Here is a 15798-nt window from a genome sequence, read left to right on the forward strand (position 1 = left end):
TTTTCGTTTGAAGCGAAACTGAGTCAGTTCCTAACCCCAACTGCTGTCAAAATGTATGAACTGACAGCAGTTGGGGTTAGAACCTAACTCAGTTTCAGGTTCAAGCGAAATCGCCATTAAAGAGACTAGAATTCAATAGAAATTCTTCAAAAGGGCTAATGAGACTTTTGTAAACAAACTTATTTCGCTCATTATTCCGCTACCGAGTTAAATTTCATGAAAAATACACATGAATCAACATCTTCTGTGTTGAAATGATAACAAATTAGGAGAAATCATCAAAACAAAAGTTTGTTTACAAATCTTATTAGCCCTATTCAAATGTTGATATAGAATTAGGCAATCCATTAGACGTTTGTTTGACAATTAAGCGGTGGGTTCTGTCAACAAGTCTACTCCTACGAACAGAAAAACTCGTCCGACAAACAACTTTGTTAGTCCGATTCGTTTGATGTTGGATCGAATCAACAATATTGTCGGACGGTGCACCCCTCGGTGTAACGTCAGAATAAGTAAACAAGAAATAATCAGCTGATCAGAAACGTCTCATGGATTGCCTAATAACAAAGTGACTCCATCTTAATTCAGTGAAAACAATTCAACTAGCAACCAGGCTACAGGTAACAGGCAACACTGCAAATGTGCAAGCCTCACCAAACTTGTTTCCTCTACCCAATATAAAATCCGATGCGACTTCTGGTCTGCTGAGTTCGTCGACCAGCTAAAACATAGTTATATCCGCAGGAATCGTATTTTGCAGCAGCAAAACCATATTAGCCCAAAATTTACTATTTGCATCATTTGGTATTAGTTACCCTCATGCTGAATTTCGTGCTCCCATCAAACCAAGCCCTTTTCTCTTAAGCGTTTCTATACACGATGGTATTGTAACGAATTTGGTTTGAGGATATAATTTTTATCTTTAAAATCTTTAGTAATTTTAATGAATAGCATAACAATACTTCCTTACAAAACAATGCCACATAATGCTAAACATTTACGACTGACAACTCTCTTGTTCGTTTGGAATGACATTGACAGTAAAATTGGAATTCCAAACGCAACATGGCGTCTCTTTGTTCCCGTATAAATAAATACCATTCCAGAAATCTTCGGAACCATTTCCTTACTATTCATATAATACTCACCATATTGGGAATATTACTGATACATTCCACCATTATAATTCAACTATTATACTACCATACCCATTTTAGTTACTATTTCCAATACCGTCCGTGTATCCTATATTAGAGATTTGTATACTACATTGTACTTTTGCGCTAGAGGTTAATATTGCTCTGGTGGCCTTTGTTATTCGCATATTTATTCACGCTGCTCCAAAAACCTGTAGCTTAACATGATCAAAAATGCTCGTCTTGCAATATTACGGCGATAGCTCAGTTGGATAAACCGACAGTCCAGTTAATCTCTACCGCCAAGCTTCCCTCATCAGAAGTTGCGTGTAACAAAATGAAATTTAATCAATCGATAGAATGTGAAAGGCAAGACGTTTTTTTTTCTGCGCCAAATATTTTATACATCGCTAGATCTAAAATATGCATGCCACCATAATCTGTATAGTTCTTGAATGGTATGTTGTCAAAATGTATATGGAAAATCGAATATTTTGGTATGGTGACTGTTCTTAACAACCCGTTGTTTGTATGGTCGAGCATGGAAAAACGACACTGGTTATGTTCGATATTATTCCAGGCAATGGTTAATCTATTGTTGAACGAACCATATTGAAAATGGTTTTTCGACGTTTGATACAATGGTTGGCACATGGTACAGATTTATGCGGGTTATTCTAGTCTCTTGATTACGACTTTTTGAAACATCTAACAAATCAAGAGTACTTATTCAAAGGGTCCTAAGTAACATTCAACTCGAAGTGAGAAACACAGAAAAACAAGATTAAAGAAAGGTTCATGCGGTTACCAGCTGAATAGTGGTTGGTCCTGCTTGCGCTTCTTGAACCTGTTTTGTGTACTGTCGCTGTTGTGCCTGATTGTGCCGTTTCTGTATCTGTTGCTGTGGTATCTGGGTAATGATTGTTCTAGTTTGTGATCATTTCTGTAGTTGCTACTGTTAGTCAATGGTACCCTGCATTTGGAACAAAAGAGATTATAACTATTAGAGGTCGCATGTCGCTGTTGACATTGATGGTTTATTATCTCGCTCTTAGCTCGGCCTAGTATAGCCCATTAGTTGGACACATGTATCAAAGTAATGGGATACAATGTGCTAGAGCGAGACCCCATGTTTCAGTCCGTGAATACATGGAGACAGTAGCGCTTTGCTCCCTCTAGTAGTTATAATCTCTTTTTTTGGAACTGGTTGGTTTGGATAGTTTATACCTTGTTGAATTAGCGTCAAACCTTGTGCCAGAATCATCGTTTGGACGTTATTGCTACTAGCCGGTCGGATGATGGAAAAACTTAATTCGCTGCTGTTGTGAAATATTGGTAATGAGCGCTGGAAAGTGGTTGCTGTGTTGCGGATGGGATGATTGAATCACTATCGGTGTTAAGACAGATATTTTGGTGTAAGGAACTGTTAGGAAAAAAGACTGGGATTGGACACAGCTGCGTTTTTGCGTCTGGTTCCGATTTTATTAAACCAAGAAAACCACCACAAGCAAGAATTGTGGCACCTCCTAGTAAGTCAAGCCGGAAAATGAGCATGCTACTACGGTAACGATTGTTCGAATTTATTTGTCGTACTTTCAACAATTCGAATACGATTATAACTTTTATAGTTGGTAATTGTTAATGTTATTGGAAAGCGAAGTTAAAGTTCTTCAATGAAGAAGGTGCTTGGGATAATATCGAATTCGATATACTATGAAAAAACGATAATGGCTATGTTAACATAACCATTATCGTTTTTCCATATTCGACCATATAAACAACGGAACGGTCACCATACCAAAATATACCTTATCCATATACATTTTGACAACATACCATTCAAGAATTATACATTTTATGATGGCATACATATTTTAGAGAGATGCCTAAAATATTACGATGGAGAACAAAATCTCATTATGAAAGGTTTCTTTTCTTTCACATTTCTAATTCTATCAATTGATGAAGTTTTATCTTGTTACACGCCATCTTCTTAAGAAAGCTTCGTTGAACCTAAGTGGACTGTCGCTTCATCCAATTGAGGTATCACCGTAATATTTTTTTTTGATTATAGAGGCTTTAACTTGAGGGTCATTCGCCTCTTTTTGAGTTAGAGAAATCTCTTTTGAAAAAATCTCTAATTCTATGTTCGGGGTTGGTTATCGAACCCAGATGAGCTACGTACAAAGCAATTGATTTAACAACTAAGCTATGCCCGTCCCCTCTCGCCGTAATATTATGTGACGAAGTTTTCTGTCATGTTTATTACAGGTTTTTGGAACAAAGTAAGATACACGAATAACAAATACCACAAGAGTAGTATTAACCTTTGGCACAGAACAATTGTTCAATATAGGATACATGGGAGATATTGAAAATGGTTACTAAAAATAGTAGTTAAATAACTGAATTATAATGAAAAAATATATCAATAGTATTCCCAATATTTAAATTGTTTGGAAATAGCTAGTAAGATTTCTGGAATGGTATTGATTTATACTAATTACCTATGCTCATTAGACCGTGTTCACAATACAATCTGTCCCGGGTGCCAGCAGTTTGCATCGTTTGGCAAAACGACGTGCTCTGATCGGATCTAACAAAATGCGTTCTCATTTCTTACTATTTTTCAGTATTTATCACTAGTCAAGCAAAATTCATACATAGAGTTATTTAAATGTAGTTTTCATTGAGCTAAAAAACCCCTTTGTATGGGACTTTTGCGTATTTAATTTGTATTTACTACAATAAAAGCTAGATTTAAGAAAGCATAATCGAATCCTTTTGAAGGAGTTTCCGAAAAACGTGAACACCTATACCACATCGTCTTGGTTTTCTGATTTTCAATGCTGGCAGGGTCTTGTCGGCCAAACTGGTATTGCATTGATTTCATAGTAGTGCAGTTGGTAGGGGTATCAACCCTGATTTATTCGGCCGAAGCCGGCGATTTGGACCAATCAGCGTGCGCCAAATCGCTTCCGTCTCGGTATGTGTGGAATCGTAAAACTGTTTCGTGCGTATCTGATCCGAGTCAGTACTTATTTGACAGTGAGATTCATTCATTCTTTAGTCTTCGTTCGGACACAGTTACGGTTGTAAGTTGAGTAGTGAAAGGTTGAAAAAACGGGATTTTCCCAGGGTTTAGCGCTAGTTTTGTAATTAGCAATTAATTTGACTAGTTCGGAACAAATAGTGTATACTTAGTGGAGAATTATTTCATAGTTGAGCAGGATGAAGTACCTGTTACTTCTAATTGCTGGAGTTTTCCTGTTTACAGGTAAGTAATAAGAATAACGGGATTCACTGTCATTTTTGTTCATTACCCCTTCGATGCCATTGTGCATATACCTTTTCGATAGAATATTCCCGAAAAAGCTGCTACGTGGTTACCATTATACATACATGTTTAGAAAACACATTGTTTTGCGGATCCAAAATAATATTTGTCTTGGACATAATATAACTTATTTTTTCATTGATATGGAAATGTAATGTTTGATTTATTCTTTGTAATTAATACTTAATCATGGTTCGCTATTGCTCGATTAAATTTGACAGGTTGGGTTTGTAAAATGCCCAATCTTCGTTAAATGTTTGCATTGTATTTCAAAGTAAATGTTTCTTATAAAAGTGCAATTGTCTACTAATTTATATATACCATATTGAAGCACAATAAAGGGAAACCCTGTTTACACAAAGCCACGTCAGTACATTTCTGTGAAAAAGGAGGGTGAGGTATTCTTATTGATTCTGCATTTAATATTGGTTTTTCTTCAGTGCTTACAAATAGTCAATCCCCTGGGAATTTACCTAGTTTGAATTAATATCCCATCTGGAAAAGCTACTACTCAGTTTGTGCTTCATTTAGTCCCCGAAGGACATTTGTCCGCACAACAGCGATGTTAGACACCATCAACCAAATCTTTCAAATGGTTAAACCATTTGTTTTCTCAAACAACTTTTATGCCTTCATCGTAACTTATCATATTATGTATTGGTATGTGACAAAATCATAAAAGAAAAGAAAAATGAATAATATACATTGAATAGAATAATAGCTTAATCTTTGCAACCCTCTCCTAATCATATTTTAGTGTTCAATATGGTTATGAATACATAACAACTGGTCAGAGATTCACATTTCTTTCTATTCTATTGCAGCACTTACCACAGTTCGTGCGGAGGACGATGTTGATGCAGAGGACCTTCCGGTCGTGGAGCAGGATCTAGGCGCTTCGAAAGAAGGCTCCCGTACCGACGCCGAAGCGGTTCAACGAGAGGAGGAAGCTATCAAATTGGACGGACTAAATGTGGCTCAGATCAAGGAGCTGCGCGAAAAATCGGAAAAGTTCACCTTCCAGGCGGAGGTTAACCGTATGATGAAATTGATCATCAACTCGCTATACCGCAACAAGGAGATCTTCCTGCGTGAGTTGATTTCGAACGCGTCCGATGCACTGGACAAGATCCGCCTGTTATCGCTCACCAGCCCCGGAGTACTGGACAGTAACGAAAATATGGAAATCAAGATCAAGGCTGATAAGGATGGCAAAGTGCTGCATATTATCGACACGGGTATCGGCATGACCAAGCAGGATCTAGTCAACAATTTGGGTACGATTGCCAAATCTGGAACGGCAGATTTTCTCTCGAAAATGCAAGAATCCAAATCTGAAAACCAGGACGTTAATGATATGATCGGACAGTTTGGCGTTGGTTTCTATTCGGCTTTCCTGGTGGCTGATCGAGTCGTTGTGACTACCAAACACAACGATGATAAGCAGTACATTTGGGAGTCAGATGCGGCTAGCTTCAGCATAGTGGAAGATCCTCGTGGAAATACCCTGAAGCGCGGATCGCAGGTTTCTTTGCATCTGAAGGAGGAAGCTCAAGACTTCCTGGAGGAAGATACCGTCAAGCAGCTGATCAAAAAATACTCGCAGTTCATCAATTTCCCGATCTACATGTGGGCCAACAAGGAAATAGAAGAAGAAGTTCCAGTTGAAGATGAGCCTGCGGAGAAAACTGAAAAGAAGGATGAAGATCAAACTGAGGAGGAAGACGGAAAGGTCGAAGAGGAGGCAGAGGACGAGAAGCCAAAGACTAAGAAGGTCAAGAAAACCGTTTGGGACTGGGAGATTATGAACGATAGCAAACCAATTTGGACGAGAAAGCCAAACGATGTTACTGATGATGAGTACACCGAGTTCTACAAGAGCTTGACTAAGGATACTTCAGAACCACTCACGCATACACACTTTATCGCCGAAGGTGAAGTAACCTTTAAATCGTTGCTGTTTATTCCAAAGGTGCAGCCATCAGAAAGCTTTAATAAGTACGGAACCAAGTCGGACAACATCAAGCTGTACGTGCGCCGAGTGTTTATTACCGATGAGTTCAACGACATGATGCCAAACTATCTGAACTTCATTCGTGGTGTTGTCGATTCGGATGATCTTCCGTTGAATGTATCTCGTGAAACTCTGCAACAACACAAATTGATCAAGGTTATCAAGAAAAAGCTTGTCCGGAAGGCACTTGATATGATCAAGAAAATCGACAAGGAAGCGTACGAAAAGTTCTGGAAAGAATTCTCCACCAACATCAAATTGGGCATAATGGAGGATCCCAGCAACCGTTCTCGTCTGGCTAAGCTGCTTCGATTCCAGTCTTCCAACGGCAAGAGTTCCAAGGAATACACTAGTCTCTCTGATTACGTTACTCGCATGAAGCCAAAGCAGGAACACATCTACTTCATTGCCGGTGCCAGTCGAGCTGAAGTGGAAAAGTCACCATTCGTTGAACGTCTACTTTCTCGTGGATACGAAGTTCTTTACCTCGTCGAAGCTGTCGATGAGTATAGCATTTCCGCTTTACCAGAGTTTGACGGCAAGAAGTTCCAAAACGTTGCTAAGGAAGGTTTCGTTCTGAACGAATCGGATGAATCCAAAGCTAAATTTGATGAACTGAAGACAGAGTTTGAACCCCTGCTGAAGTGGTTGAATGATGTTGCCCTCAAGGACAAGATTGCCAAGGCCCAAATCTCCGAACGTTTGTCGAATTCACCATGTGCCTTGGTTGCTTCCATGTTTGGCTGGACCGGAAACATGGAACGACTAGCCATGGCTAATGCTCACCAGAAAACGGATGATCCGCAACGGCAGTACTATCTAAATCAGCGCAAAACACTCGAAATCAATCCCCGCCATCCACTTATGCGAGAATTGTTACGACGGGTAGAATCCGACGCCGAGGATATCGTCGCAAAGGATATGGCTGTTCTGATGTTCAACACCGCTACCCTTCGATCGGGCTTCCACTTGCCGGAGACTGCCGATTTTGCCGACAGCATCGAACGAATGATGCGCCAGAATCTTGGCGTGTCGTTGGACGAACAGCCCGAACCGGAGGAATTCATCGAGGAAAACGATGGCAGTGATGCTGCTTCCAAGAATGATGACGATGACGAAGAAGAAGTAAATGCCGACGACGGTGCCGACCATGACGAACTGTGAAATGACCGAGCCCTAGTTGTGAATGAATTCGATAGCGAAGATGGATGAGCGAGTAGTATATAAGATCGGCATCATTGGACTGATTTTTAAGTCTATAAGCAGCTTATGTCCAGATGTTTATTCAACATAGTCAGGCTGTAGGAAGGGCATGTTTTTGATGCTCCATTTAGGTCTAGATAAGCGTTTGTTTCGTTTAGTGATAATAAGAAACTTGCATTTTCGAGAGGTAAGGACCGTGAATTTTCCTTAAGTTTGTTTATTAAAATGTGTTTGGAGTAAATTATTCTCAGCTTACAATGTTACATCTATTAAATTGTACAAATAAGATCATCACATTTTGAGTGACCATACGAATAAAATGAGCTGATCGGAACAAATATGATTTACACACGCCAGAGTACTATTGTGTAATAAATCGAGAGTAAATAAATAATTAATTAACTGAAATCTGCAGTGGATTCCTCTTTTTTTCAACCCTTGACCCGCGTATCGATTTGCTTTGAACCTATCAATGCTAACTCTGTTCGATGCGTTGCGAGACTGCTCCATCCCAGGAGGACCAAAAGAATGAAATTGGGCCCCTTAGCCAAGTCATTTCCAACGATTTATCAAACCTCCATCAAATTGAAAAGGTCGGTACGGTTGTCCACGTTTCTTCCTTATTCAAGGTTCGAAATGATTCGTTGATTAAATTCTTCATTAAATGAATAATTTGATTGCCTTATAATTATGAATCATCTTTATTTTGTAGGCTGCACAGTTGGTCTGACCGTTTTAATATTTGTGTCACATACCATATGTGCCACAAACATATTGACAAGAAAAATTGTTTGCGAACATCGCCAATTTTCCAGGATAGGGACATGTATTGGCTGTGTGTATATGTAGATTAAACTAGACTAGACCACATGTTTGTATCTGGCGGGAGGTACATACACGCCCTTATTCTGCGCGGTGTATGGCGTGAGACGATTAATCTACGTGATTGCTCTCACTCGATGCTGAGAGTCAACGTGGATGAGGTGAGATTTCCAGCCCTCTGACAAGGATATGGCGATGTACAGGCTTTGATACTAGTAAACACATTGTGGGTCTAGCTCATGATTTTACATTGGGTTATTTTGATGTTTACAAAGGCAAATGTGGGTTTGGACAGTCTGCTTCCTTATCTCCTTCATTCTTCTAGTACAGAGCAGAAGACGTAACTATTCGTAATAAATTTCGCCCAATCGCGATTGACTGCGCAAACCGTTCGTAGACCAACAGTGCGTAAGGTGAAACAGTTGATAAAGGTGAAACTGGAACTTGTTCTTACAGAAGTATCACACATACAGCTACATCATACGAAGCATGTAGTACTAATAACGCTCAACTCCTTAGCCGAGACAGAAAGCTTCTTAGCGAAGAACAACACGACGTCGAATATCAAAACGTCAAAACCATGATCCCCGTATATAGGGACTTGTATGGATTACATTAGAAGATTCATGTTGAAGTATGAAGAAGTGGAATCCGTCACAAATGACATCTGCAAAAACTTTCCCTTGAATTCTCAACGGTATTCTGGTGGTGCAAATGCGGCTGAACCAATCTATACCTTCTTACTTTATTTTCGAGGAACTACATCCGAAGAACGCTATGTACATACCCAGGGCAGACGCCCACGTGCAAGCTCTGCAACCAGACGGCACACTACGGTAAGCCATGCACCGTAACAACTAAAGAAAATTCATCTACTATAACCAACACGACCAAACATCCTTCGACATCTGCTGATAGGCCATGGACAACCAGCTAAAAACAAATACCGGACAAATCCTACGGTATTTCCAAACCAATAGCTGACATACATAGGGAAATAATAAACAAAAAAAGAAGATGACCAGCCAGTCGAAAACACAAAAAGCACCGAACATCTAACAGCGAAAATCAGAGTTCTAGCGTGAACGTCGTGGAGGCCTACACGAGCGAGGGAGAAGGCAAACGGAGTGATCAGCAAGTAGCAGAAGGTGACCATTGTTCACCATCGATAAAGAAATTTAACACAAGGAGCGGAAAGCACTACTTAGCGCCGCCTACAAGGTCCTCTCCCAAATTCTTTGCCGCCGATTGTCACCAAGGGAGTTCGTGGAGCACTACCAAGCGGGATTCATGAGTTCCCGCGCCACCACGGACTAAATATTCGCATTTCGGCAGGTTCTGCAGAAGTGCCGCGAATACAACGTGCCCACACATTATTTGTTCATCGATTGCAAATCAGCGTATGACACAATCGATCGAGATCAGCTATGGCAGATAACGGTACGAGTACGGTTTTCCGGATAAGCTAACACGATTAGTCAAAGCGACGATGGATCGGGTGATGTGCGTTGTTCGAGTATCAGGGACACTCTCTCGAGTTCCTTTGAATCTCGAACAGGGTTAGGGCAAGGTGATGGTCTATCGTGCCTGCTGTTCAACGTCGCGTTAGAAGGTGTAATAAGGAGAGCGGAGATAGACACGAGTGGCACGATCTTCAGGAAGTCTATACAGCTTTTTGGCTTCGCCGACGACATTGACATAATGGCACGGAACTTTGAAGCAATATCGGAAACGTACATCAGACTGAAAGCTGAAGGCAGCAGGATTGGACTTGCCATCAACGTTTCGAAGACAAAATACATGAGAGGAAGAGGTTCTAGAGACGACAATGTGAACCTCCCATCCCGAGTACGGATTGACGGTGACGAAATCGAGATGGTCGACGAATTCGTGTATTTGGGCTGGTAACCGCCGACAATGACACCAGCAGAGAAAGTCAGAGACAGATCTTGGCGAGAAATCGTGACTACTTTGGACTCCGGAGGACCGGAGCGGTCGAACAAAATTCGCCACCGCACGAAGTTGATTATCTACAAGACGCTGATTAGACCGCTGGTCCTCTAGTGTCAGGAGACCTGGAATATGTCCGCGGAGGACTAACGCGGCCTTGGAGTTATCGAACGAAAGGTGTTGCGTACCATCTATGGTGGCGTGCAGATGGAAGACGGAACGTGGCGCAGGCGAATGAACCATGAGTTGCATCAGCTGCTGGAATAACCGCATACCGCAAAAATAGGACGTTTGCGGTGGGCTGGATACGTCGTAAGAATGTCGGACGACGACCTGGTGAAGATGGTTCTTGAGGACGACCCAACAGGAACAAGAAGACGGGACGCAGAGCTTCTGCCGTCGGATGCCACATGGCTTCTAGGCTGTTTTTTTCCGGAGCTAGATAATAGTGATATCAACCTGCTAGAAGACACCAGTCCCCTTTACGTTTACTATATATTTAATAAACGATAAATAACTATTCAAGTATTTATTTTAATGTGGAAAAATGTGATCAAAATATAATTGTTTTGTTAAAACCTGATGCAAACCCCGAGCCATTCGAGAAGATACTTTTTTACTCCTTCCCATACTGGGAAGGAGTAGAAAAAAAGAAATTGATTTGCTTCGTTATTTGTTGTTGCAGTTTCGGCACCAGATTGTTTTTTCCGCTTTTTCCAATGCTTGTGAGCAACGAAATTGTTGTTGAGTCCGTCTGCTAAAATTCCACCAATGTTATCAAGAAAATAAACAACCCAACCGAAGCCTCAAACAACAAATAGCGTCCAAAATTCGAGCACGTATACTGTACGGCCAGGTGCTAGTAAATCCCAATGGATATATCTTGAATGACGATGAACCATATGCGAAAGCCGCTCCCGGCAAGTTTCCTGGCAGATTCAAGTTTGTTTCTCAGGTAAACGAATTATGGTCCGACTAGAGATCTGTTCCTGTGGCAGCGTTTTTGTGACGGGCAAAACTGTGAATTTGGAAATGTCAAAAATGAGGTGCCACAACAAACAGATTTCACCCTTCATTAAGTCCAACGATGCCAGATTTACAGACATGTCTGTATTTTACAGACTTTTGATGTCTCCTACAGACGTAGCCAGAGATCTACAGACTTTTAAAAGGGTAATAGTGTTTAGTAAAATTGCACTAGAATAACTGTTTTCGAATACGAGTGATGCCTTCACAATAGAATTCTACTTTCAATCTATTTTTAAAGTAAAATTTTAATGAAACTAGGATTTACACAACCATCTACAGACTTTTACAGACATTTTAGTTATTCTTCTACAGACATTTCAAAAAAACATGTGGCATCGCTGATTAAGTCTCATGATGGTCTACCCAACAAACATTTAGTGGTTTTATAAACGTTTTAACAGTTGCTTTATTCAGCTCTAGCTGAACATTGGAAGTATACGTGTAATCATATATCGTTTATTCCACCCTTAAACATCCGGGATTTGGAGAATTTATTCAGCTTGTCTGATTAAGACACATGAAAGAACAATTCTTCAGCACGTATACAGCCTGAAGAAACCAACAGTTCTGCTTTATCAATAAACCTTTTCGTTACCGCTATTCAGCTGAGAGAATTATCATAGGAAAATTGTTAAAAAAGACATGTATTTCAAGTTACACACACCATCAATCTCTTTGGAAGCCCATATTCTTTTATTAGTGTTACGCTACAGTTAGAGAAAAATTGTATTACCTTGTTGGATATCATATCACGTACCTGGATCCGAACCAGCAACCTGTTGAATACTAAGCACTTACCTTACTGTCTGCACCAATCTTGCATACATTGAATGCTTAAGATTTCACCGATGTACCGACAAGTCTAGGCTGCTGAATAGAGTCTGTACAAAGGCTACAGTAGCCTTCTATAGATTTGAGTGAACCTAGTTGGCTTGGGTTCGAATCCCACCCTACGATATTTTTTTTATTTCAATTTTTTTAATTAATAATTTTTAGAACATTCAGGAATTTTAAATTAGATAATTTATTTCAAAAATGATGATTATAATCGTTTTTGTTTCCAAGGTGAGGATTTGTGGTTGTCACAAAACATTTAGATAAGTAAAATGGGTGTTATATGAAAGTGGTGGTAACTGAATAATGGATTGAAGTCATTTATAATTCTAAGGTGGCAATCTCCTCAATTTATTTATCACTCCCTGCCAAATGATTTTCTTTGCATTGTGATTTTTATGGTAAGCGGAAGTCGCTGTTCGAATTCAATAGTTTATTTATATCAATTAAGTTCGCCAGCGTGAATAATCATTTCATTGTACCTTTGTTTGCAAGTCGATGGATAGAAAAAAAAATCATAGTAACAATGCTGGTGTCAAAAATTTATAGCAACGTTGGAAAAAAAGTTTCTCTTGTGTTCAATATGAGAATATTCATGTTGCACAAGTAAACAGACCGTTTCGAATTAAAAGGTAAATTTACATAAACGAGGGCGCGTGTGATTTGGTAAGCTTGTACATTGAAAAACTGTAAATCGTGTATTTCCCGTGGTGAAAACTCAGTAGATATAAAAAAACTAAATAAATTTTCTTTATTTCTTTATTCATTTATGGATCTATTGCTCCTTAACTGTAATACATGCAAAACATCTCAATTTAAATATACCGAAATAATAAAAAAAAATCCTTCACTTAATAGTGAAAAAATATTGTGTGTGTATTGGGACTCGAACCCAGGTCGGTTGCCATTCCTCATGATTTGCTAATCGCACCAATTTTTTTAGTAGTTACAATTACCTTTGTTAAACACATAATTCAGCTAAAAGTCAAAGTGGTATAACGGCAAATGTAAAGGTAGAAACAACCTTTTGAAGACATGTAGTGCAGCTTAATGATTAAAGGTAATAGTATCGGTAACAGCATCGTTTATTTAACTCGCAATTCAGTCTAATTAAGATGGTTGAATAAAAGCTTTAATAATGTTGCTATTACATTTATTAGCAGTATAGTTCAGCCTAGTTGAAACTGGCGAATACTGGATTTTAAATAGGCTGAATAAACTGTTAATGTGTAAATAGTTCAGCGAAAGTTTTATTCAGCTTACATAACCTTTAATCTGCTTTAAATCAACACGTAGTCTTATAGTTCAGCTCCTAATGTTTGTTGGGTAGTTACGTTTTGGCCAGATCTAGCCGGTTGCCATTGTAGCAAGGATGTGCGACAATGGTTCGATGCTAATGGAGCACAGCTCATCCTAAAAGAATTCTTTACCAGTTTCGTTCAATAGACAAGCAATTGACGATAATGAAGATTAAGGCAGCAGTCACCAGGGACATATTAGTTGGATTAAAAATCAGTGTAATCAGCAGGGCCAAGACCGTGACTTAAGAAGGCGTGTGATTTTTTTCGCAATAACGATGAATGATTTGTTTCTGCTATTTACTAAAAATAGGATGCAGTTCCAAGGACTTTTCGGATATTAAAAACTTCATTTTGATGCCAAATGAATTTAAAAAAGCATGTTTTGAAAAATATTTCTTCTCTGCTGGATAATGATACATAAAAGCTTTGAAAAACTAAATTTTCTTTGGTACAATTTTTGAAGAAAATCTTTTTTGGGTCATTTTTACTATTTACGAACTGAGCTGCTGAACAGAATAAAACCAAAATTACCAGGGGCTTAGAATTTCTACCAAACCGTTTTGAAGAAACATGTCCATACAAACTTTGGTTTCAAACTGTGAAGCAACTTTCCAATTCTTTAAATAGTTTCGCCACAGATTTTTAGAAACACCAAACTTCGGGTAGTTTCCATTTTTTCGGCTTCAAAAAAAATTAATTCGGTTTCGGTGGGGGTGCCTTTCTGGCCCTATGTCTGAATACGCCCTTGCTAGGGTTACTAGAGTTACTAATAGTCCTTAGTGTAACTGACATGTCCAAGTTAGACATATATCCTTAATTTTAGTCGACATATGTCAAATCTTTGCGGTTCAAGTTTATTTCAAAAGAAGAACACTTTTCAATTATCATTTTATTGGTCACTTAAGACTTTTAGATTATACGGAATTGCTGTAAGTTTGGTGGATTAATATCCTTGTAGACGAAAACCTCCTAAATTGTCACGATACCACTGTATTACTTGCTGGCTTTAGCGGCAACTATCCAAATCAAGCCAGAACTTCATGAAAGGTAGTATACTTTCTCCTTCGTTTTCTTGAGGGAGAAAAGCTTGATTTTGAATCCGAAGGGCAAATGCCTTGCCAGATCATCAGTGTCCGGGCAAATTTATCGGCGAAACCAAGCTTGAATTTGCTAGGGACCTCGTGCTGTAGCCAGATAAAACTTTTGACTGGGAATCTGCTGAAACGGGTTTTTGACGTAGATGTGTGCGGAATCAGTTTTCTGTTCTCCTCTTCCATCTAACACAGTTTTTTTTACTGAACGTATCAACTTTTACTACTGAAAAACACGTGTATTTTCAAAATAAATCACTGTCAGAACTGTCCAAATTCTACCACTACAGGTACTGTTACAGAAATGACAAAGTGTTCAAATTCTAAATGCAATATTTAGGCTTCAGCATTTGCTAAATATCTCAATATGAGGTTTGACCATCGTAAGTTATCTCCATTAAGCATTAATATTACATCATTCCAATTTGTGTCGGTCGCAATTCAACCGTCCTTCTTGAACAGCTTTGATTGTAGAAAATTAAGTTAGAGGATTTTTTATGACTTAACATTCAGCGCACTTATTATGACCAAAACGAACCAATATACCTTTCCCTAAGAAGCTTTCAAAAATGAGCTTAGGTGATTATCTTAGCCTATAAAATAAATTCGTTGATAATAGCAACTTGAGCATCATCATGATCACTTGAATTACAACTACTAATAAAATGTGTTTAGACTCCAGATTTACTGTACTCTAACGATGTAGGTATTGCACATGGGGAAGCACGTAATCAGCAAAATCTCAATTCGACAAAATTCACACAGCTATTTTAGTATGTGTAATCCCTTCACCTAAACAAACCAAACTCAGCGCAACCATTTGTATTCGTGATACGGGATGGTTGATATGTTTAATAGGGTGATTCAACGGTACAGCTTCTTCATTTACTGTTGAAGCTTTGGCTAGCATATGTTAGCGACACCACGTTGTGTTGGTTCATTTTATATGCTAGTAGAACCTGTTAGAAATCTCCATAGTTGATGGGGAACTAACGATTTGTGATTCGAATCATATGCCCAAGACTCCTATGCCCAAACCTGCATTATTATGAAAAATGGAATCAAACAGAATTCGGATTGG

The 15798-nt window shown here is 39.0% G+C and overlaps 1 protein-coding gene across 1 annotated transcript; it reads left to right on the plus strand.

The window, feature by feature from the left end:
* Positions 1 to 4192: 4192 nt before the first annotated feature.
* LOC131677501 (endoplasmin) lies at positions 4193 to 8098 on the plus strand. Its single transcript, XM_058957353.1, has 2 exons — positions 4193 to 4413; positions 5298 to 8098. The coding sequence occupies exons 1-2, from the start codon at positions 4368 to 4370 to the stop codon at positions 7649 to 7651; spliced, it is 2400 nt and encodes a 799-aa protein (XP_058813336.1). The 5' UTR covers positions 4193 to 4367; the 3' UTR covers positions 7652 to 8098.
* The last annotated feature ends 7700 nt before the right edge of the window (positions 8099 to 15798 follow it).

The sequence above is a fragment of the Topomyia yanbarensis genome, chromosome 1, assembly GCF_030247195.1.
Source record: "Topomyia yanbarensis strain Yona2022 chromosome 1, ASM3024719v1, whole genome shotgun sequence".
Taxonomy (NCBI): Eukaryota; Metazoa; Arthropoda; class Insecta; order Diptera; family Culicidae; genus Topomyia; species Topomyia yanbarensis.

Excerpts from the sequence above, each read along its gene's own strand:
- LOC131677501 (XM_058957353.1), top strand. The coding sequence starts at position 4,368 with ATGAAGTACCTGTTACTTCTAATTGCTGGAGTTTTCCTGTTTACAG. Across the intron at positions 4,414-5,297 it reads TGGAGTTTTCCTGTTTACAG|CACTTACCACAGTTCGTGCG; the intron begins GTAAGTAATAAG and ends ATTCTATTGCAG.